Source organism: Styela clava, chromosome 11 (assembly GCF_964204865.1).
Source record: "Styela clava chromosome 11, kaStyClav1.hap1.2, whole genome shotgun sequence".
NCBI classification, from domain to species: domain Eukaryota; kingdom Metazoa; phylum Chordata; class Ascidiacea; order Stolidobranchia; family Styelidae; genus Styela; species Styela clava.
In genome coordinates, this window is record NC_135260.1 from 8,123,375 (window position 1) to 8,146,704 (window position 23,330).

General features: G+C 34.7%; 3 protein-coding genes and 1 long non-coding RNA gene across 4 annotated transcripts; 2 read left to right on the forward strand and 2 right to left on the reverse strand.

Moving 5' to 3' along the window:
* Positions 1-4,980: 4,980 nt before the first annotated feature.
* On the reverse strand, positions 4,981-9,113 carry LOC120347271 (uncharacterized). The gene is made up of 3 exons (XR_013479120.1): positions 6,261-9,113; positions 5,732-5,951; positions 4,981-5,266 (listed from the first exon to the last, which is right to left on the reverse strand). It is a non-coding gene; the product is annotated as an uncharacterized LOC120347271 (long non-coding RNA).
* A 2,276-nt stretch (positions 9,114-11,389) lies between these two features.
* On the forward strand, positions 11,390-11,905 carry LOC120347962 (C-type lectin domain family 4 member E-like). The gene has a single exon (XM_039418074.2). The coding sequence runs from the start codon at positions 11,390-11,392 to the stop codon at positions 11,903-11,905; it is 516 nt and encodes a 171-aa protein (XP_039274008.2).
* A 5,668-nt stretch (positions 11,906-17,573) lies between these two features.
* On the forward strand, positions 17,574-19,920 carry LOC120348105 (uncharacterized). Its single transcript, XM_039418225.2, has 4 exons — positions 17,574-17,967; positions 18,293-18,460; positions 18,997-19,226; positions 19,436-19,920. Exons 1-4 carry the CDS (start codon positions 17,781-17,783, stop codon positions 19,604-19,606), a joined length of 756 nt encoding a protein of 251 aa, XP_039274159.2. The 5' UTR covers positions 17,574-17,780; the 3' UTR covers positions 19,607-19,920.
* A 1,367-nt stretch (positions 19,921-21,287) lies between these two features.
* Positions 21,288-22,063, reverse strand: LOC120348104 (C-type lectin domain family 4 member E-like). Its single transcript, XM_039418224.2, has one exon. It carries the CDS (start codon positions 22,009-22,011, stop codon positions 21,490-21,492), a length of 522 nt encoding a protein of 173 aa, XP_039274158.1. The 5' UTR covers positions 22,012-22,063; the 3' UTR covers positions 21,288-21,489.
* Between the last annotated feature and the right edge of the window lie 1,267 nt (positions 22,064-23,330).

Here is a 23,330-nt window from a genome sequence, read left to right on the forward strand (position 1 = left end):
ACTTTGTGCCCAATTATACCCGCCTAACCCTTATTCTGTAAAACCAATTGTTTATTTATTAAGAAATACCATGTGCCACAAAGATTTTGATATTAAATATAAATTGTACTTGCAGCCTGAGAATTGTTCCCTGCTATTCTGATTTGAAATTTCATTTGTGTTTTTCAGGAAATATTGAAATAAAATCACCGTATTTTACAAATCATAATGCGCACCAGGTTGCAAGGCGCACCGCCAATAAAATGGGGTTTTTCCGTGCATAAGGCGCAAGGCGCACCGCCAATAAAATGTGGTTTTTCCGTGCATAAGACGCAACGGTTTTTAAGGAGTTGGTTGTTGTACAAACAAAAACTCAATATTTTTCATGGGTTTTGTATTCGTAGAAAACGTAAAACGGCGGTTTGTTTGTAAAACAATAGTACCGTAACTGGTTTTGAATGTAGGCAGTAAAAATGAAGCAGTATCTAATCCATACATCAGATTTTTGATAAAAATAAAAGCATTTAAAGCGTGCCTATTTTGTTCCCCTATTTTACATCAAGTTGTGTAAAGGAACTGAAACTTATGAGTAGGGGAATATTCACTTGGCTAACACAGACAGTCCCCGAACTCGTAATAGAATTACAATATGGAAATTCGGAATAAAATCATGGTCTAACCTTAACCTGGTACACATACGACAGCAGTACCAAATGAACTGCAGGTGTTCACAAGCTTTAAATACTTTTCAGTATTCTATGGAAGGTAGTACCACTTAGAACATCTATTTGATATATCAGTTGAGGTTATGCAAAAGTTTTTTACAATTTCAGATATATTTAGAAAATAAAATTTGTCACAAGTTACAAAACCTCAAAACCTGATTCTAATTATTTATATATATATATATATTAATTTAAAATTCGCCGTGAATTTTTGATTGAGGGCAAGATCTAATAAAGATACTTTTGATTCAAAAGTCGTATGAACTATGTTCAATATAAAGCAGATTCTACAAAATTGTGTTCGTGAAAAATGGGTACAAAAACAGGTGAACGCAACATTAATGAAACAGTACGTTAATCGAGGTATACCCTCCATTCATTCATTGCACCTTTAGTGACAAATTTTGACAAATAATCAATTTTAAATAGAACGAACGGTATAAAAAAATATTCTTTGCAGATGATGATCCTTGCATGAGGGACCTTTTGACCGACAAATCATACTTAGATGTTCATTAAGGAGCAAATAGTTCTCGACAACAGTATTTGCTACATCTGTTTGTCATTAAATACTGAAGTAAAACAACACAAACTAATTACTATCTCGACAAGGCTGTGAATCATTTGTGTCTTTTAAATCACTATCTCGACAAGGCTGTGAATCCTTTGTGTCTTTTAAATCATTATGTCTAAAATACGAACTGAGTCTATTTATTAAATAAACCCAATCACGTTTATTAGAGATGTCACGGTAAATGATATATCTATTACTATGGCAAGCAAGCTTAGAAATAGTAGCGGTACGTGGTTGGCTTTTTGGTATATTTTGGTCGAATAATTTTAGACTGTGGGTAGAAAGCTTAATAATTTCAAATCATATGAACAGGTTGATTATTTGGCGCTCTAGAAGTGTGTGTGTACCAATATGGAGGTAACTAATTTTGTCCGCCTACTTTACATCAAATTGTGTAAAGGGAATGAAACATATGGTATATTCACATGGCTAAAACAGACAGTCCGCGAACTCGTAATAGAACTAAAATAGAGAAAAAATCGAAACGAAATCATGGCCTAACTCCAATGTGGTACACACACTACGGGTGTACCTAATATTTTATATAATTATATCATAAAATAATAGATTTCTCTTGCTTATAAGGTTGTTTGTTAGTAATTAATTATTGATCAACTACAATTAACTGATCACAAGCAGCGTAACGTCCATTCCGTGGAAATACTTGATAGATACCGCAAGGTGTAACTGATGGTTATACGTCGTTGACTTCTTATTCGTGAAAACCTTGATATGATAATATAGTATAGGCTATTTTCATTAAATGTAAATGATATAATTTGAGGTAGTAATTTTAAACAATAGTATCAGCATTATCGAATGTTGGCAATTTTTTTTTATCACAATTAAAGATAAAAAGTCTCGTTGTAGAATTGTATCGATCCTAACATTGTGCTCAAATCACAGAATTTTGTCACATTTGGGCAACAAATAATATTAGAGAACTAGCAAACTAACATGACTGATAAGTCAATGCAAATAATACTTTAGACATACAAAAATTTTCAGTGGTTAAATAAATATGCAAGCAGGTGCAATAAACACAAATAAGACATTGTCAATTATTGAATCTTACCACGGACATCAAAACGATGCTTATTCTGATGACGAAACAAATGAAAATAGTGATCTGGAATCAACGTCAGTGATCAAAAACACACAAGAAGAAAAAATAAAATCAGAAGTCAGAGAAGGCTCAGTTCAAAAAGCCAAAACCTTGTGGGAACAAAAAGTGAAGAAAAATTCACTCGAAAACAATATTAATCTAAAAGATAGATCGTCATCCTTAAATAAAAACGAAACGCAAGAGGAAAAACTCAAACGATGGGCAGCGTCGGAAAAAAAATATTGGGAAGGACAAAAAGCTACTAAAGAAAAAAAATATCAAGAGAGGAAAGTTATTTCAGAAAGACAGAAAACTATAAGAGATGGCGCTGATCAGGAAGGAAATATAACAATAAATAAGAACGAAAATGAACAAGAGAAACTAAAACGATGGGCAGCGTCGGAGAAGAGATATTGGCAAGATCGACAAGCTGCTCAAGAAAAGCGATATCAGCAAAGAAGAGATATAGAAGAACGTCGGAGAGCAATACGAGATGAAATCAGCGATATCACGTAGGTCAGTGATGGCGATGACCAGAAACAAAAGATCGATGGAAATATTGGTTTTGAAGACGTAATCAATGTCGGATTCAATATTATAAATGACAGTCACGATACAGTATGTTGCGAATCCCATGATGATTATTCAGAAACTGATACGTACGAAGAAATTAGTGTCAACTTCACTGGTGCAATGGATAGTGACAGCAACTTTTCAAACTCAACGGATAAACGTACAATTTCAAACAAAAATATAAAACACGAATTTGACGATAGTTTCCAAAACTCAGTAGTAGACAGTAGTACCAATACGACCGAAAATTTTTACGAAAGTGACGAAGACACAAACTATTTTTGTTGTAACATTCACACTATATGTTGCGTGGTATGCCGTTCGTCAAACTAATTCTCTGGCTATATGCCGTCGATGTAATATACAGTGCGCAACTTCCACAGTTGTAGTGCCGGTGGCTAAATAACGGTATTCCATATGAACCCCTTTTTGAGAGTCGCCAAACCATCTCAACAAAACATTTTCAGAAATATGCACTTAATACTTTAGAACTCTGATGTCGCACGGGCTTCTCAAAGATTGATGAATACGAGATAATACAATAGATGAATACAATAGAGCCGCCTTAAATTCCCAACATGACATGTATTTCATCACTTCTGTTTAAAAGTATCCATCCCACCACCTACTTTTAGTTTTAAATTTATTCATATCATGCCAATATCCAATGTATTTCTTACAATTTTTAGCTACTTTATATAATTTGAATTGAATTGATGAATTGTTTGTGCCATTTAATGTTGCTTCGATATTTCTAATAAAATTACTATTACTAAACAATGAGAAAAACAACTTCCCCACATAGCTTGCGTCGCTCTGCATGGTTACTGTTCATTTACAGGGTCGTCGTAGCTCACTGAAAGGCGGAGTCAAACATCAAAACGCATGTCTGGTTCCGTATGGGTGTGAGAGCTGAGTTATCACTGTGCCCCATGTCCCACGGTGGCCCGCTTTCCCCTACTGTCAGTTGTTAATGCATGGATCAAAGACATTTTATTTTGGGGCTCAAAGAACCGGACACGACTTCAGTTACACTCTGAAACTCGGAGACATAGTGGGAAATACAGGCTTGTCCATGGAAAACGTCCCATGGGATGGGATGGGACAGCATACATTTGTATTTCCCATGGGACACGTGGGACACGAAAACCGTATGATTTTTGGTGAAATGATGGTAAAACATTTCGTTATGGATTTCGTGACCATATATTTGAGCATAGTCCTCTTGTAAGTTATAAAGAGCAAAACATATTCAGCATTAAAAATATACTTCGTGAAAGGGCTGATGGACACATGTATAATAGTTATGAATATGAAATTAAGAAATGTAATATAGTGACCTTTGACCCGTGTCCGTTCATGTCTGAAGGTGACTTCTAAATTCTGTGCTTATCACGTGTACTGTGTTACATTAGCTGTTATGAGTTGGTACTCTGTGCATTAACGGTTTTAAGTTTATCTATCTGGAATGTGTTCTGTTTCAAATGTGAATAAAGTCTACAAATGCAATATAATTGTGCGTGTATACACGCCACTATACATTGGCGACAAGGATGAAGCAACGGCAACAGTTAACGTTAACCTAAGTGGTAAAGGAAGCTGAGTGCAACCTCGAATACGGGAAAAATCTACGGAACTTAGTGTGAAGTAGTGGTCAACGGAAGTCAAGAGTCAACTAAGTGTTGTACAGTTTCAAATGCTAAGAAACATTCCATAATTCTATACTGCATTCCTAAGTGGTCTAAACTGTTTTATGTTTATCTATCTGGAATGTGTTTTGTAACGTAAGTTTTGTCCTCTCCCTTGAATGGTGCGCTATTTATATCCCCATGATTTGAACACATCAGGATCGGGGTAGTTGATTTGTTCACTCTAAAAAAAATTGTGAAAAAATTGTAGCGTTGTATGATACAAATTTAAATGCATTTGAAAGGTTAATCAATATTTCTTGCTGAACGTACAGTCAAGAAACATTATTGTTCCATGAAAAAAGTATCCAGATCGTACAAACGGATTTCTTTTGGTTTAAGTGATGTTGCGCTATACTAAGTAAAATAAAAATATGAAATGAAAACAAATCTCACCCTTGGATTAACCCTGATTCCAAGACATGCATCCACATATTCGGCCCGTACTTTTGGAATTCTTTTGTTCAGACTGGCACGAACATCACCGTAAACAGATCGATTAGGTATGATAGCTACAGTTTTTTTTTTTTACATATTTCCTTCGTGGCTGAGTATGTTAGGGTGTGAGAATAGGTAGCATATGTCCAGTAGCATGCATCATTGCGACGTACTTCACGAAGTTCTGGCAAAAATATTCATGTTTTCTAAGTTTGTCGTGAAATAAACATATGTTTTAAAAACTACACCATTAAACAAAAGCATTGTTGCTCAACGCAGTTATATATAAAATAACAATCTAATTGAAGTTAATACTCGAATTCGAATATAGCTTTCTGATTTACTAGCTTCTACTAGAGTGGAAGTTGAATGGTATCGTCTCGCTTATATAATATACTATATCCTGATTCAATTAAATAAATGTCATAATGCCGATGAAGTAATTTTCCCAGTGGCCGCAAACGACTAAAATAACACTCTGCAGAAAAACTCCATTGGTATTTGGCGAGAATATTTTGTTATCCATGCTGGTATAGAAGTCGATATTGTTGGTTGATGAAGAGACTTTTTCATTTATGAAATTGGAATAAAACAAACTCGATCGTTCACTAGAATTTTTGTATAAAAGATATATATCATCGTTGATTACCAATATTTATTGTGAGAATGAATTGTGAAAACTCTAATGCAATAAAAGTTGCCGTCATAAAATTTATCTGTTCGAGCTGGACAATCTTTTGTTTTGTTGAAAAGAATAATTTCTTTCACTTCCTCTTCCATTGCTGTTGTCGCATTTTTAAACTGCTGTTTTAATATCTTTCCTCGATCCTTAAAACGATGTCACATTTCAATGCGCCATTCCTTCATAACTGAAGAGAAAAATATCATTATGTATCACATATAATAACGATTCAAACTATTCTGCACCCAAACCTGCACCTTGACTGATTTTTGACTCCCCATATGTAACATGTGACAAAAACATATAGTTGTACCTTACATTAAAGTGTATTTACTATTTGTTTTACTTAGTTTAGTAATGACACTCAAATTCAGAATTTTTTTCATTCGATGACAATACAAGAAAATACATAAAATACATTTAATAAGATTTATACACGTACATGAAATAATTGCCAGTGAAATCAAGAAAAAAATTAATAAAATACCTTGATTACCTTGATGTTATGTCTGCTAACAAATTTTTCAATTTTAAGGTTGTTTACAATAACTCGAACTTCGTCATGCAATGCATGCTTAAAACAGCGTATGGCTTTCCAGATGAACGCATGTTTCATTCGAGTCATGCACGTACAGCAAGCTTTATGTTATCTGTGAAAATAATCTAAAACAATATTGTGTTTATTGTAAGATTGTTGATAGCCTCGTAGTATGTGAATCAAGATGACGGACACCGGAACGTACTATGTGTACCAAGTTAGGGTTAGAACATAATGTCTGGTACAAATACTACGGGCAAACACAAAACTGTAGTCCTCAAACTCGTAATAGAAATAAACAAGAAAAATTGGAATAAAATTATGGCCCAACCCTAACCTGGTGCTATGTTCCGCTGTCCGCCACCTTGGTTCACATACTATGGGAGCACCAAATTGTTATCTATAGATTTAAATAATTGTTGGGTCTATATAACGACTTTTTCTCTATTATTTCAGATAATTTCCATCTTTTCAACTATTCTAGTAATGCAGCTGATGGTAAGTACCCTTTAAAGCGTACGTAGGAATATTAAACAAGACGTAACTTCAATCTAATAAATTAACCATGACTACAATCCCGCGTCTTTATACCTTGCAAAAGCTTGCTATAATTACTAGTCTAACAAATTAACTATAAGCATTGAATGAAGACTTGACCTGATGTAATTCAAACCCCAATGTTAAAAAATCTTATTTCTTCTTGACATTATACACGCACGCATTGAAAGATTGAAGTCTCTTCTGCAGCTCGGTGAATGAATTTTCCCAAAATAATGTCACGGAGCAATCGTTATAGTTTACACGATTTTACATGATTCAACGATATTGGTGGCATTTATTACAATCAGATATTCACAAACATTTACAGAAAAAGCTTAATCTTCAGTGCCAGCGGAAATACCCTATGTTGCAATTTTGCAGTGTACAGTGCTTTTGTGCTATTAGGACTAATTGTGGAGCGTTCACACACAATAACAAAATAAATATTTATCATTACCTCGCTACAGAAGATAGACATATGTCAGAATTGCATTGAAAAAATATGGCTACAATAATAAAAAATTGGACAATTCAACCTCGACCAATGGCGGAAAGTAAAAACCAAGAAGGCGGCGATTCGAAAACTTTTCTCTGAACCAGTTCGAATAATTTATGATTCAAATATTGAATTCGAATTTATTTATTCGAATATTCGATTTAAATTGCCCAACCCTACTCGTTTTCAAAAAGATGTTGTTTTGTTATAAAAGTTGTGCCGATGGAAAGGGCGAAACGGTGAAGGTAAAATAGCAACATTGGTGATCCAGAATTTGAGATACTGTATCGAAAACATTAGTGGCTCAAGTCATAAAATCATAGATTTCAACCTGCTGTCAGTTCAACCTACCCAGTATAAAAGCATTTGCCCAGTGTGTTACAGAAACAGTGATACGATATGTAAAAGCGGTAAAGCGCTATGTTAAAGTCGTCGACGGGTGATGATATTTTTACTCCGCCATGAAATATTATCTGTCTGTGAAATTTTAACGTGCCCTGATTTCTCATTCATTTATGTTCAGTTATTATATTCAACTTTTCGGAAAAATGAGCTACGTTTTATTAGTAGATGATACATAAAATACCGTTCAAGCAAATATTCAGGTTCAAAACCCCGAGGTTTGTAATGACAACTTCAGATACTTGGAAGTCAAAAGCGTCTAAAAATAAGGTCATACGGAGGTACATCCAAGCGCGTGACGTCTCTCATTGACTGGTCCTATAAAACATTTTATCTGCGCAATACTACACATAAATAAGCTATTCTATAAATAGTCTGAATCAGGGGTCTCAAACTCAATTTACTTGAGGGCCGCTGGGGCAGAGTCTGGATGAGTTCGGGCCGCATCGAGTTTTCCACAATAAAAGCTTAGCAACTCGTTTAAATTGTATTCTTTGTGCACTGCAACTTCAACTGTGCAGATAAAACATGTCGGGATGCTCCTATGCTTAACAAAGAAATGTTGCATTTCCCAGTTTTTTGAAATTGTCTGTGCTCATTACCAACCTTTCTGTTTACTGAAACTTCACTTCCAACGACACGTTTAGGGATGTGCGAAATTATAAAATTCCATCTTGTAATAACTGTTGCGCTGATGTTTCAATCAAGCATTTAGTCGATGGACAGTGATGTTTGGCCACATGGGAAACATGGTTACAATTTATCAAGATAAATCTAAACGTTAGTGATTGTGGCGTCAAAATCATAGAACACTGTTTTTAAATTATTTTATGCGGTCCCTCGATCGAATATCAGGTCTACAGATATGGTACTGGTAGGTTACTGCGCCGCATATTTCTTTCAGGGGATAGATGATAAAATATTTTGTTTTGCCCTACGTGAGAGTTTCCTTTTTTCAGTCACGAAACACTTACACTTTTTATATCTCCTCGTGGAACACCAAAAAATGAAAGGGTCAAATTGATAAAGAAAAACGGTGCAATGTAGCGGTTACTTTAGGCCGACGGGGACGCGATTTTAAATGCGCAGTTGGGCAACAACTTCATGATTCTCAGATCGCAATGACGACTAATTTAGATGTATTTTTGATTCCTATTCCACGCAACACTCGGGAGATGCTCGCGGAACATTAGTGTTCCGAGGAACACAGTTTGGGAAACGCTGTTATATTAAAAGCATTATTCATGCTAACTGACTTGCGGGCCGCACTCACATTAAACTTTAATTCCAAGGCGGGGGCCACAAACTATCATCCCGCGGGCCGCAATTGGCCCGCGGGCCGCGAGTTTGAGACCCCTGGTCTGAATTTTGAAATTTTGATATCTGCTTTAAATTATAGTTATTTTTACATATTTAATCGGCTTCGAAATAGAAATACATATAACACAACAAATTCACAAATCCTTCGCCGAACCCATGGTACAGCCCCACCGAACCCAGGTTCAGAAACACTGATGTAAGCCGTTTTCTAGTCAAAATCACATCATATTCATGAACCGATTTTACACTCCAGCTACTTTTTGTGTAACGAAGATACCAGACTATGTGGCACAACAATGACTAACAGAAGACATTTTTCAAAAATTAATATAAAAGAGAAGAATGAAATTGAAAAAGGAGAATCAGACGTTTTATACAATAGCAGTGTCGGTGCAATTGCACGGCAAGACAAAAAAACAATATATTTTATTACAACGGCATTTTAAATTTGCCGAACACGCAGATCCGAAGATATGAGCCAGCGCAACGGAAGACGGTTAAAATTACATGTCCAGTAGCAGTTAAAGCTCACAATTCGTTCATGGGAGGAACGAACAAAAATGGTCAAATGACATGTCTCCAAAAGTGCAGAAGGCACTACAAATGGACGAGGCGACTGGTTATGAAGGTTTTCGTGTGGGCGACCTACAACTCATACGTGCTAATGAATTTTGTTGAGCCTCACAACATGAGAGTCTATTCACTTTCCACAATTTTCTCGAGCAATTATTTGAAGAGCTCGCTGGAGAAAGCAAAATGTTGACGCCAAAAAATGCAAGATTGTTCAACATCAGGAAGTATTGACTAGTATAAAAGTACTTCAACTAAATGTACGCCATGACGTGTATAAACCATGAAATGCCATCTCTAAGAACAGATGCGTGCGTCGTGTGCCGCAAAATTTACAAAATTGCGAAAAAAGTCAAGCCTGCCGCTAAAGACAAAGAGTCGCCCAAACAATGCAAGACGATACTGCGATGAATACCCATGCATGGAGAATGAAACCAACAATCATTGGTACAATTAGCATAACAAAGTGCAATATCGGGTTTAGAATGTGTAGCAGTCTCTTCTCCACATAATAATCGTGCGTGACGAGACGAAGCGTTACGTCGATGAAAACGTCAGGTTGGCGTAGCGATGCAGTCAAAGCTACAGAATTTATATATTTGGCTATGAAATTTGAATACATCATCATACAATCGTTCCGAAAGTCCCTATAGAAAGACATTCAAATACTCCAGATATATTGTTGATTGCATATGTGTCTATTCAAAAAAGAATTCGAATATTTTTGATATTTAATATTTGTTGTCATATAACAATTTTATACGCACTTTGATTTGCCAAATTTACTAAAATATCGTATAATAGAGCCTAAATATCTACAGTGTAAATATCCCCAATAACTAGCTTTCATGCAATTTAAAATTTATTTAAATACTCATTATGGTTCTTGAAATATGAGATTATAAATTTGATTGCTCCTGGCACGAAAAGCAAGCCGAAAACCGGCTTGACGGGTTCAAGCGGTTTAGATAAGCGCTTCTGTTCGTAAGCAAATTATATATTCGCCGTCGGCCGTGATAATGTTGTTATTTGTGGAATGGCAGTGAAATACTAACAGTGTAATCTTACAGAATATGAACTGAAATACTGAGATAATCAAATGAGCTTTCAAAAATTGATTTTCTACATATAAAAAAAAAAACAAATACAATAGTAACGCTGAAAACCTTTGTAGAAAATGAGGTATTTTGATAATATTGTTGAAAATTGGGATTGCAGCTATGTATAGTCAGGATTCTAAAAATCCATTCTCGGTTGAATTTTGTTTCATGTGATCTAAATAGATTTTTAGCAATAAAATCTTTATATTTATTTTATGCATTTATTAAGCAGTCATATTTACTATAAATCATATTTTCACTGAAAAAATGGAAAATTTCACAAAATGGTAGTTATTCTGTTTTCTTTAAAAACACTTTCCACTGGGAATGGTTCAGAATTTCTAAATATCCCCATCATCATTTCGAAATACATCATTAGTGACTTTAATATTGCGGCGCAATGAATATGAAACTAATTAATATTAATAAAAACGCTTTAATTGTTAGATTGGAGTATTGTTTCTAAACACAAAGCATTCAACTTTGCCTCTGTGGCCACACGATGTGGCTATTTGTTCATATGACATTTGTTGTACAGGGCATTTTAAGTTACTTTTCTAATATTCGAAATAAGAGACGATAGTGAAGACACAATATGATAATAAAACAAGTTATTTTTCCTCTGCAGATTTGTACAGTGTAAGCTCTTGAACCGTAAAATGAAAATTCTCGAGATCATCACTGCCGTTGTATTACTTACTGGTGTAGATGCAAATCAATCATGCCCAGGCCATGCTTTTTCCCGTTTGGACGAAGGTTGGGCTGTGGCAGGGAACCAATACCGTTACCTTGTTAGCAGGAAAGGAATGACTTGGAGTGATGCCGATGAGTTATGTAAATCCATGGGAGCCTCGTTGGCTACAGTAGGAATCAGAGATGAAGTTATCTTCGAATATTTGCACAAGAACTTCTTGCCACAAGGTGAAAGCATGTGGGTTGGACTCACAGACATCGAAAATGAAGGGTCTTGGAAGTGGACTGATGGTGTCACTGCTATATCAAGCAATACTCCGTGGGGGGATGGTCAGCCAGATGATTATAAGCCAGGCCAAGACTGTGCGTGCATGAGAAAGACCGTGTCATCGACTAATTATAGATTGCAGCGTCTAGATGACTGCGTGTGTTGGTCGACCTATCGAGCCTTGTGTGAGCTTCCACCAAACCGATTTGTTTAAAAACAAACGTTTATAGAAGGCTACTATCGCCTAATTTTTTGCATTTGGAAAACTATTTTCTCAATGAAATGGGCACTCATAATTATATCAAAATGATTGTTTACTAATTTTGTGTACAATGCTTGATTTATATTACAACATTGAAGTCGCAAATTGAATAAAATTCCAGTGCATGTTATTCCCGTTAATTTGCAATGGGCACGGTCAAAGATAATAAATAAAATGTGAAAAATGTCATGTAAGAAAAGTAGCAAAGCAGTTGCGATGAACGTATGAAGTATCATGTTAACGTATTAGCATAACGTTAAAAATGAACCATTCCTAGTTGAGACCAGAAATGCTAGTTTGCAAGACTTCCGGAATACATACATAACTAAAGTATCGTATAAAACACTTTTGACATAAAAGTATTCCTGACTGATTGGTACGTTGGCGCGAACGTCTGGGACACGTTGAATGTTTCGTAAAAGGTTCGTGCTTGTAGGGTTTTAGACGCAAGTCGACGTTGGCGGGTTTCCAGGTTTTCATGGTTCAAGTTAAAAAAAAAAAATTAAGTTTACTAAATGGTCCTAACAATCTACAAAGGAAGGCTTGAGTATGGTAAATGTTTTGTTGCAAATATTTAATTTCCTCGAGAGGCCGGTCGGACTCTGGGAGGACAAAGTTTCAATGTGTTTTTGAACACGAAGTGGACATACGGAGCATTTTGCAACACAGTTGTTTTTGTTTCAGTTTTTGGGTTGTTATTGTGAAATTTTACTAGACTTATCCACCACCAAACACTGCGCTTAACTCGCAAATCCCGACTTGAGGGGCTGCCCTACTAAACAAAGTCATTAGAAATGAAATTTACCTCCAAATTCATGAACCTCATGATGAAATGTCTTTTCGTTTTGGAAGTCTGATCGTTGCCTTAAACCATAAACTGGTGTTTGACCACTGGTTTTAGTAACCGTGAATACTATGTTGTATGTAGTTTCTCATTATAATTCTAGTCCCCAATAATACACGCAAATATCTGCCCGAAAAAAACTAATTATTCGCTTAAACTTTCATGATGTATGTATTATATACTAAAATCGACAAATTAAGGGTGTTTGTGTCATTAATTTTGAATGCTTTAAAAAAAAATTGAATTGAAAGTATCATCCTGACTGTTATTTGATTAAAGTTTTATTTAGGTCTTCATTATCACATTTTTAATCTGACACTCAACACCGTCAGTATATGACGTATAGGTTTCTTGTTTCTCATTCCGTAAAAACGTGGAGACGAAAACAGGTAGATGTAAGTTTTTTCTTCCCTTCCGAGGGCGGTGTTTTTTTGTATGCCCATCTGAACATTTCCGGATCCGGATATGTAATTTGGCCACTCTGGAATCAAATGATATTTTTAGTAATTTTTTGAATATTTATAGCTAGAACGTATATCTAATCGGATTTCCCTAGTCTCATGGAGTTGAGCCAGTAGTTAGTTGGTTATTCATCTTAGGTTTTGCACAAGAGAACAATGCTCAAATACATGGACACGTATGTCACAAAAATGAGTGATTTTTGTTGAATCAGAACTACATTTTCACTTTAAAATGAAAATATTTGGACTTTTATTCTGTCCACAAATATGAAAGTACTTTACAAAAATATAACAAAATCACAATCCCGTACGGCTGCCCACCAATAGGTAGCGTTCAATTACTTGAAAGCAAAGCAATAACATATTTTGAAACATTAGAATTTTTTTAAAGATTCGGTTCCAACCAACAAATTTATCGAGAATTTTTCACAATATCCAAAAAATATTTCAAAAACTCCATTCCAATTTTAATAATAAAATTAGGTATATATAGTGAATTATTGGTATTCTTACTCTTAGATCGACTCTCATTCCAAGCCATCCATCTATATATCCTGCCCCTACGCTCGGTATTCTTTTGTTTAGATTGGCACAAACATCATCGTAAACACATCGATCAGGTATGATAGCTACAGTAGAATTCTTGCTTTTACATATTTCCTCCGCTGCCTGATATGTAAGGCTGTGATAACGGGTTGAATATGTCCAATAACAAGCATCATCCCGACGCACTTCACAGAGTTTTGAAGATAAAGTAATCATTGTCAAAATAAAATTCTCACCAAGATATATATATCAGGTAAATTTAATCATTTTACAGCATCATCTAAGGCTACGTAAGATGTATCGATGAGGTCAAGGGTATGTGATGAACTACTGAAAATTGTTTGTTATGAGTTATATTATACGCGTCGATTTTTGTGAGCAATCAGGGCATAGGATTCATCTATGTAGATATCACAAGTTAGGAATAGACGGTTCACCCATTCTACCAAAAGTAAATATATTAGGCGGTAAATAACGAAGTGATTTCCATTCCTTTCGTACCAGTGTGACCCGTACGCATGCATTTGGGGAATAGCGGCAGCCCTTCTGGGAAGAGCGTTTTAGTTAGTGAGTTAGTTGACTAGTTTGTTCAATTTAATGTATATATAACAACAACTACAATTTGTTTATGAGTATGAGGGGCATCATTATCAGAAACTCGCCCCGGGCAGCAAAAAAGATTAGCATGCCCCTGCTTGCACGTATATGTGCTGTCATTCATGGGAGTTGTTCGTCAGGCGTGAATCATCGGCTAGGTCTTAATTTGTATCAGATCAGCAAGAAGACGAATACATAATTTGATTGTGAAATAGTGGAACTTCTGAATCTCAGGATGCTTCACAATGATAGGACGAATAAATACTATTTTATCAAACTTTACCGTCAGGAAATTTATCTTTTCTAACTGGACAATCTTTCGTTTTGTTAAAAAGAACAACCTCTTTCAATTTCTCTTCTATTGCTGTTGTCCCATTTTCAAACTGCTCTTTTAATATTTTTCTTCGATCCTCAAATCGATGTCGCATTTCAATGCGCCATTCCTTCATAACAAAAATAAAGTTTAAATATATCTAAATCTGAACATATCTAAATATATAAAATCTAAATATATCATGACAAATATGGTATTCAGTCTCCAATTGTTCGACCTGATGACTATCTTATATAAAAATATTTGTGTTTAGTTTGTAGAACGAGATTCTGCGAAGATGTTGCTATAAATTCTTTAATTCATTTTGTTCAGCAACTCTGTGATTGAGACCCGCGTTGCCACGCAATATCATGTATATTGATACTATTTGTTCGTTATTTTTTTTTTTTATGATGAATGAGTTCACATTTCTCCTCGGTGGCGTATAGAGATAAGACTGACAACTGAATATTTTTGTATAACTTTTTCCATATATAAATTCGAAGATATTAGAAAAGCTTCTATTCTGTATTTGTATGGCCTAGTTGTAATATTGCACAAAAATTACTATAAAATTACCATACTATCATGTATTTGTATGGCCGCAGTCGGAGAAAACCCAAAAGTTATCAAGTGATTATGTATTACGTATATATTTTAAGTATTCTACGTATTACGTATTTAATTTTGTCAATGTCCTCGTCACAAATTTTTTGATCTGTTTTTTTTTTTTTTTTTTGGATAACTCAGAAATACGACAATGACTTAGGATATCCTAGCTTATTCCAGCCTAATACGAGTCAACAACAAGATGAACTAAATTAAAAAAAAAGATTATTGACACTATTACGGGTTGATACCATTTTTTCCCTATAAGCCGCGGTGACTCAAAGCTGGTTGTCAAGCAGCGACATCCAAGGTTCAAAAGATCGAAAAAAATTTGCGCTCTAGAAGTATGTGGGGTAACTAATTTTGTTCGCCTGTTTTACATCGAGTTGTGTAAAGGGACTGAAACCTATTCACTTGGCTAATACAGACAGTCCCCGAACTCGTAATAGAACTGACATAAAGAAAATCGGAATGAAATTATGGCCTAACCATAACCTGGTACTTATACTACGGGAGTACTAGAAATTTAGCTTCGGAAGTGCTTTTATTGTCAGTGAAAACCGTATAGTTTTGGCAAATCACCCAACGAACATAACAGGAGATAATTATTTAACAATATGTTAAATAGTTACCTGACCAAGAGATTTACAGGCTATCTAACCTCACAAAACCGAAGAGCTATTTGAAGATTACACAATAACGCTGTATCTGAAAGCATATGTGGCGCAATAAAATGCGTTCGTATTGTGTTGGGCATTAGATTTAGATTATACTCACAGCGATAATAGCTGCAAATCGTCGATTCTACATTCAAACGCTTGCAAACTATATAGTGCTCTTGCTATCACGTTTATCTGAAAAATTACCTCGCGGTAGAGTCCCGGAGACGAATAATAGTTTCCAATTTCAAATTATTATTTCATATTGGCAGCATTTGATGCAATTTGATATGAAATAATGCGGCACAGATAGCTTAAGGTCTTTTTATGGAAATAACCCTATTCCGGGGGCAATTATATCAGACACCGACAAAGTGTACCTTCTTTTAACATTACAATACAATCCAAGTGGAAAGACAAATAAAATTATTATACATACTATTTTAGTTCAATGAACATTCGTTTATTGGAACATCAATTTATACAGATTCATAATAAATGTAAAAGTACCTCAATAGGAAAATGAGTAGACGGAAATTGCTGTACCTGATTCAACAAAGTTATAAAGTTGCAAATAGCTGCAAATGTACCTTGCTGGTTTTGATAGTTTCCTGTGTTATGTAATTAGTATTTTACTGTAAAATATGACTTTTTTTCATCAAATCTCATGCAATCAATATTATACAAAAATTTCCCAAAAGCGAACATCTTATATTTTTTATTCTCATTTATGTGCAAACAATAAATTTGAAACTGTATTTTGCTGTATATACTTTTGGTGCTTTGTTACCCTCAAAATGCTCGATTGGTGAAATCGGAAACTATCAAAATCTCCGCGATCTTGCAATTATCGAAAACACTCAAAGGACCTTTTATATTAGGAACACGTACAGTTTAGCATGATACTACTTACGTCTATTCATCTTCATGCTTGTTTAGTAAAACAGTTTAAAAATTAAATATATTATTTTAATAAAATTCGAAAATTACCAAACATTAAGACTTCTGCTCCAACTTCCAAATTTCTGACATTTTTGAGATATAATTTTGGAGATAGAGTTGATATGATTGTAAAAATAAATAGAATATTATAGGTACACAAATAATTATAAAAGCGTAGAATGGTTACTACACGTTGGTTTGTTTGTAAGCTCAACTGATACAAACAAGGACACGGGTGTAAAAGCATCGTGCATTTTGAAAAATAAAACCATAAAGCGGTAATTAAGTAATTTGTTAAAATATACTAAAGTCAGCTCGGTTCCCAAAATAGGGTCACGGAACAATTGCTATAGTTTCCGATTTCAAGTAATTTTCCTATATTGGCGGCAATTATTGCAATCTGATATTCACAAAAATTTACAGAAAAAATTTTATCTGATGGAAATACCCTCAAGCACCTTAAGCGTTTCAGTGCGTGAACAACGATTGGAATAAGAAATAGGGTTTTGTAACATTGGAGATACATCACATCTGATCACGTCTTTATTAAATGCTTAAATAAGTTGCTAGATTGATATTAACTTCATTGCAGCCTAGATACAAGGGACTATGGTCATAGCAGATTCATTAGAATCAAGATATGCAGCTTTCATATCGAGTATGTCTACATTACTACAATAGTTGAAAGAATGAAAAACAAGAGAATAGAAAAAGATCTCCAACGCTTATCCAACAATATTACAAATTTAGGCGACAAAAAAAAATAAATTAACGCGTAGTATAGTTTCAGATTATTGTTGCAGATTTAGATTAGAGATTGCTATACCTTCACAATAATTCTGATCTAAGTTAAAATATGTGTTCATCCGTTAAATCTTACGTTGTTCCGCTCCTACCTATAATGACGTTGCTGCTATTACGAAGCGTTGACTGTGAACAGCGTATTTGCTTCGAAGTGCCAGACTCGACATTGAACGACGAAGTTCGAGTTTCTGTGAACTATGGCAAAATTGATAAAATTGTTAGCAGACATATTGATCAAGGTATTTTATTGGTTTGTTTATAGACTTTACTGATAACTGTTTTCGGTAATATATGAAGATGCATATTTTATATTTATTTTTTGAATAGACAAATTTTTTGAATGTTCACATTTTTGAGTTGAACTTCAATTGCTGTTACTGGACTTAGTAAATCAAATAGTAAATAAACTCGTTAAAATCAAGTAATAGAATTTTTGTGTGGTGTACAAAGGTATGTTATTGCGGCATAAACTCAAGCAAGATATCATTCGTCGTATCAAATTTGGGTTCAAAACTAGTTTGGATCGTTTTTCTTTGCAATACATAATGACATTTTTCTTTTCAGTTATGAGGGAATGGCGCGTTGAAATGCGACATCGATTTGAGGATCGAGGAAAAATATTAAAACAGCAGTTTAAAAATGCAACAACAGCAATGAAAGAGAAATTGGAAGAAGTTATTCTTTTCAACAAAACAAAAGACTGTCCAGTTCGAACAGATAAATTTTCTGGCGGTAACTTTTTTATTACATTAGAGTTTTTACAATTCATTTTCATAGTAAATAATGGTAATCAAAGATGATACATATCTTTTATACAAAAATTTCAGTGAACGATCGAGTTGGTTTCATTCTAATTTCGTAAATGAAAAAGTCTCTTCATCAATCAAAATATCGACTTCTATACCAGCATGGATAACAAAATATTCTCGCCAAATACCAAAATTAGTTTTTCTGAAGTGTTATTTTAGTCGTTTAGGGCCTCTGGGAAAATTACTTCTTCGACATTATGACATATCTTCAATTGAATCAGGGTCGTCAAGCTCATATATATACCAAACAATTCAACTTCTACTCTCGAATGTTAGTAATTCTGAAAGCTGTATTTAAATTCAATAAGTATTAACTTCAATAAGTTTATTAATTTGACTATAACTCCATATTTTGGCTATATTTTACTGCGTTGAGCAACAATGCTTTTGTTTTATGATGTACTTTTTAAAACATCTTTTTATTTCACGATGAACTAGAAAATGTTAATGTTTTTCCAGAACTTTGTGAAGTACGTCGCGATGATGCATGTTACTGGACATATGCTACCTATTCTCACACCCTAACATACTCAGCAGCGGTGGAAATATGTAAAAAGAAAAATTCTACTGTAGCTATCATACCTGACCGATCTGTTTACGATGATGTTCGTGCCAGTCTGAACAAAAGAATACCGAAAGTACGTGCAGGATATGTTGATGCATGGCTTGGAATCAGGGTTGATCCAAGGGTGAGAATATTTGTTTTCATTTCATATATTCATTTTAATTAGTAGACTATAGAGCAACATCGGTAAAACCAACAGAAATCCGTTTGTACGATCTGGCTACATTTTTCATAGAACAATAATGTTTCTTGACTGTACGTTCAGCTAGAAATATTCATTGACATTTCAAATGCATTCTTATCATATGACGTACGAACAATTAATTTTTTTAGAGTGGACAAATCACCTACCCCGATCCTGATGTGTTCCATTCATGGGGATATAACGCACCATTCAAGGGAGAGAAAAGCACTCAAGTGTTTCTGTTTTCGTCGCCCGGATTTTATGGAATGAGAAACAATGCCCCAACAAGTTACCAAAGCGGGGTTGTTTGCCAAATATAACTACAAATCTTGGAAATGTATTTGATACAATGCATTGTATACAATTCCCATAGACTCCAATACCATTAGTATTATTCAATTGAACGGAACTGTGTTTAGAGTGAATACGTTTATTTACATATTATTAGACCCTTTGAATTTTGTGATTCAAATTTTCGAATGTACAAACATGATTTGACAAGTGAAAAAATTGTTTTTATTTTGTTATATTTCTTTAGTATCTTGGTGAAGAAGGATTTGAACGTTGACTATATCTAAAAATCGTGTATCTTTTAAAGTGAACGAATTAAACTATAATTCTAATTCAACAAAAACTACTCATGTTTGTGATATATGTGTCCATGTATACGAGCATTGTGCAGAAACTTACATGGATAATTACTGACTAAACTTCATGAAACTAGTAACCTAAAACTAGATAAATATTTGAAAGGACTAAAAATATCATTTGATTCCGGAGTGACCAAATTTTATATCCGGACATGTTCAGACCATGAGCATCCAAAAAAAAAACGCCCTCGGATAGGGAGGGAAAAAGTCAGGTCTACCTGTTTTGTTTTCCACGATTTTACGGAATGAGAAACAAGAAACCTACGTCATATACTAACGAGGTTGTGTGCTAAATGTGATAATAAAAAGTTATATAAAACTTATACTTTCATCAAAGAACAGTCAGAGTGATAATTTCAAATTCAAAATAATTTCAAAGCATTTAATACAAATTATATTATCGTAATTTGGCCATTTCTATATATAATACATCCATTATAAAAGTTCAAGAAATAACTATCTTTATCAGGGCAGATTTTAGCGTGTAAAATTGAGGACGGGTAAGACCCGAATTATGATGAGAAACCAGCACTTACAACATAGATTTTACGGTTTCTGAACCCAGTCCTGGAGAGTGGTCAAACAACAGTTTCTGGTTTAAGGCAACGATCAGACTGCCAAAACGAAAATATATTTTATTTGGTAAATTTAGAGGTACATTGCATTTCTAATGACTTTGTTCGTTAGGGCAGCCACACAAGTTCTGATTTGCGAATCAAGCGCAGTGTTTGGTGGTGGATAAGTCTACAAAAAGTTCACAATAACAACCCGGAAACTGGAACAAAAACAATAGTGTGGCAACTGGCAACATGCTCCGTTGGTCCACTTGAGTTCAAAAACATATTGGAACCTTTGCCCTCCCAGGTTTCCGACTCTCGAGTCCGCCCGGCTTTACGAGGAAGTTGAATATTTGCAACAAAAAATTCGTCATATTCAAGCCCTTCTTTGTAGATTGTTGAGACCATTTAGTAAACCTAACTTTTTGATTTTAACTTTGTTTATCACCATGAAATCCTGCCAACGTCGACTGGCGTCCTAAACTCTACAGTCACGAGCCTTCCATGAAACATTTTACGCGTGAACGTTATCAACGTGTTCTAGACGTTTACGACCAATGTACCAATCAGTCAGGAATACTTTTATGTCAAAATATTTTTACATGATACATTAGTTTTGTATACCGGAGGCATTTAAGGTCTCAACTGGGAATGGTTCAGTTCTAACGTAAGGCTGGCACGTTAACATGATACTTTTATACTTTCATCGCAACTGCTTTGTGACTTTGCTTTTGTGGCATTTTTACATATTTCATTGAATGTCTTTGACCGTACCCATTGCAAATTAACGGGAATAACATGCACGGAAATTTTATTTTATTAAATTTGCAACTTGCAACTAACAAATTTGCAACAATGTTGTAGTATAAATCAAGCATTGTATACAAAATCAGCAAACAATCATTTTGATATAATTATGAGTGCCCATTTCATTGAGAAAATAGTTTTCCAAATACAAAAAATTAGGCGATAGTAGCCTTCTATAAACGTTTGTTTTTAAATAAATCGGTTTGGTGGAAGCTCACACAAGGCTCGATAGGTCGACCAACACACGCAGTCATCTAGACGCTGCCATCCATGATTTGACGCTGACACGGTCTTTCTCATGCACGCACAATCTTGGCCTGGCTTATAATCATCTGGCTGACCATCCCCCCACGGAGTGTTGCTTGATGTAGCAGTGACACCATCAGTCCACTCCCACGTTCCTTCATCTCTGACGTCGGTGAGTCCAACCCACATGCTTTCACCTTGTGGCAAGAAGTTCTTGTGCAAATATTCGAAGATAACTTCATCTCTGATTCCTACTGTAGCCAACGTTGCTCCCTTGGATTTACATAACTCATCGGCATCGGTCCAAGACATTCCCTCCCGGCTTACAAGGTAACGGTATTGGTTCCCTGCCACAGCCCAGCCTTCTTCCAAGCGAGAAAAGGCATGGCCAAGACCTGGGCATGATCGATTTGCATCTACACCAGTAAATAAAACAACGGCAGTGATGATCTCGAGAATTTTCATTTTACAGTTTAAGGGTTTACACTGTACAAATCTGCCGAGAAAAAAGAAACAAAAATTAATCGGAGATAGATTTTTAGAATCCTGACTATACATAGGTGCTATCCCAATTTTCAAAAATATTATCAAAAACCTCATTTGCTAAAAAGGTTTTTGGCGTTGCTGGTTTGTTTGTTATTTGAAATATATAGAATAGTTATTTTTGAAGATTCATTAATTATATCATTATTTCAGTTCATATTCTGTAAGATTACACTGTTACTATTTCACTGCCTTCCTACGAATGACAACATTTTCGCAGCCTACCGGCGAATATATAAACTGCTTTTTACCAAAAGCGCTTATCATTTAATGTATATTAATACAAAATAATCCTATCCATCAACATTGTAACCCCATTTTCAGAAAAAATAGGTTAACCGTGCATATTTGGAGTGAACAAACAGATTACAAATGATAAATTTGAAAGCTCGAAATAGGTTTCTAAAAACAATATGATTATTTGAGATCTGACCTTTTTCACAAACCCATCCATCAACATTGTAATTCCTTTTGAGATTAAAAGATTCCCAGTGTATAATATTCACACTCAAAAAATTAACATCCATTGAAATTAGTAGCTGGAAATCCGTTCCCACAAACGATATGTCTAAATCATATCCTTTTCCACCATAAATTCGGGCAGAAAATATATCTATCAAAATTATAATCCCGTGTATCGGAATGAAAGATTTTCAGTGCATCGTCTGCGGTAATAAACAAATTAGGTATGATTGAATTAGTAGATCGGAATTTATTTTCAAAAATGCATATAATTAGGATAAAGTTTTTTTTTATTAAAGACAGATATACAACAACTCTAAATGCTTCAAATAAATCAAACCGTAATCCTAAATTTCATTAAATAAAATGCATTTTAAAAAGAGATTTCATATTTTGACATTAAATTTTTGTTTTTTAATAGATTTTGATTGGGATATATGATACAAAACGTCTGTTAATAGTAAATTACACGAATCGTTGTTGTTTAATACGCTATCATTGATCATTGGTGTTTTGGCTAATTAATGAGAGAATATTAACTTGACCTGTATACAGAAGAGTGTTGTTTCATAGTTACCGCATATTGTGGACTCTGGTCGATTTGTGCCACCGATGTTTAATAATCGGTGACCGTACATTTGAACCCATGTACATTTGAACCCATGCGTATATCCACGGGTTCAATCTATATGCGGGTGCTAAAACCCATGGGTTAGGGTTAGTATGGGTTTAACTATCCATGAAACAAAAAAAATTCCATAGGTGCAATAGCATACAGG

Excerpts from the sequence above, each read along its gene's own strand:
- LOC120348105 (XM_039418225.2), top strand. The coding sequence starts at position 17,781 with ATGTGTTCATCCGTTAAATCTTACGTTGTTCCGCTCCTACCTATAATG. Across the intron at positions 17,968-18,292 it reads TAGCAGACATATTGATCAAG|TTATGAGGGAATGGCGCGTT; the intron begins GTATTTTATTGG and ends TTTTCTTTTCAG. Across the intron at positions 19,227-19,435 it reads GAATCAGGGTTGATCCAAGG|AGTGGACAAATCACCTACCC; the intron begins GTGAGAATATTT and ends TAATTTTTTTAG.
- LOC120347962 (XM_039418074.2), top strand. The coding sequence starts at position 11,390 with ATGAAAATTCTCGAGATCATCACTGCCGTTGTATTACTTACTGGTGTA.
- LOC120348104 (XM_039418224.2), bottom strand. The coding sequence starts at position 22,011 with ATGAAAATTCTCGAGATCATCACTGCCGTTGTTTTATTTACTGGTGTA.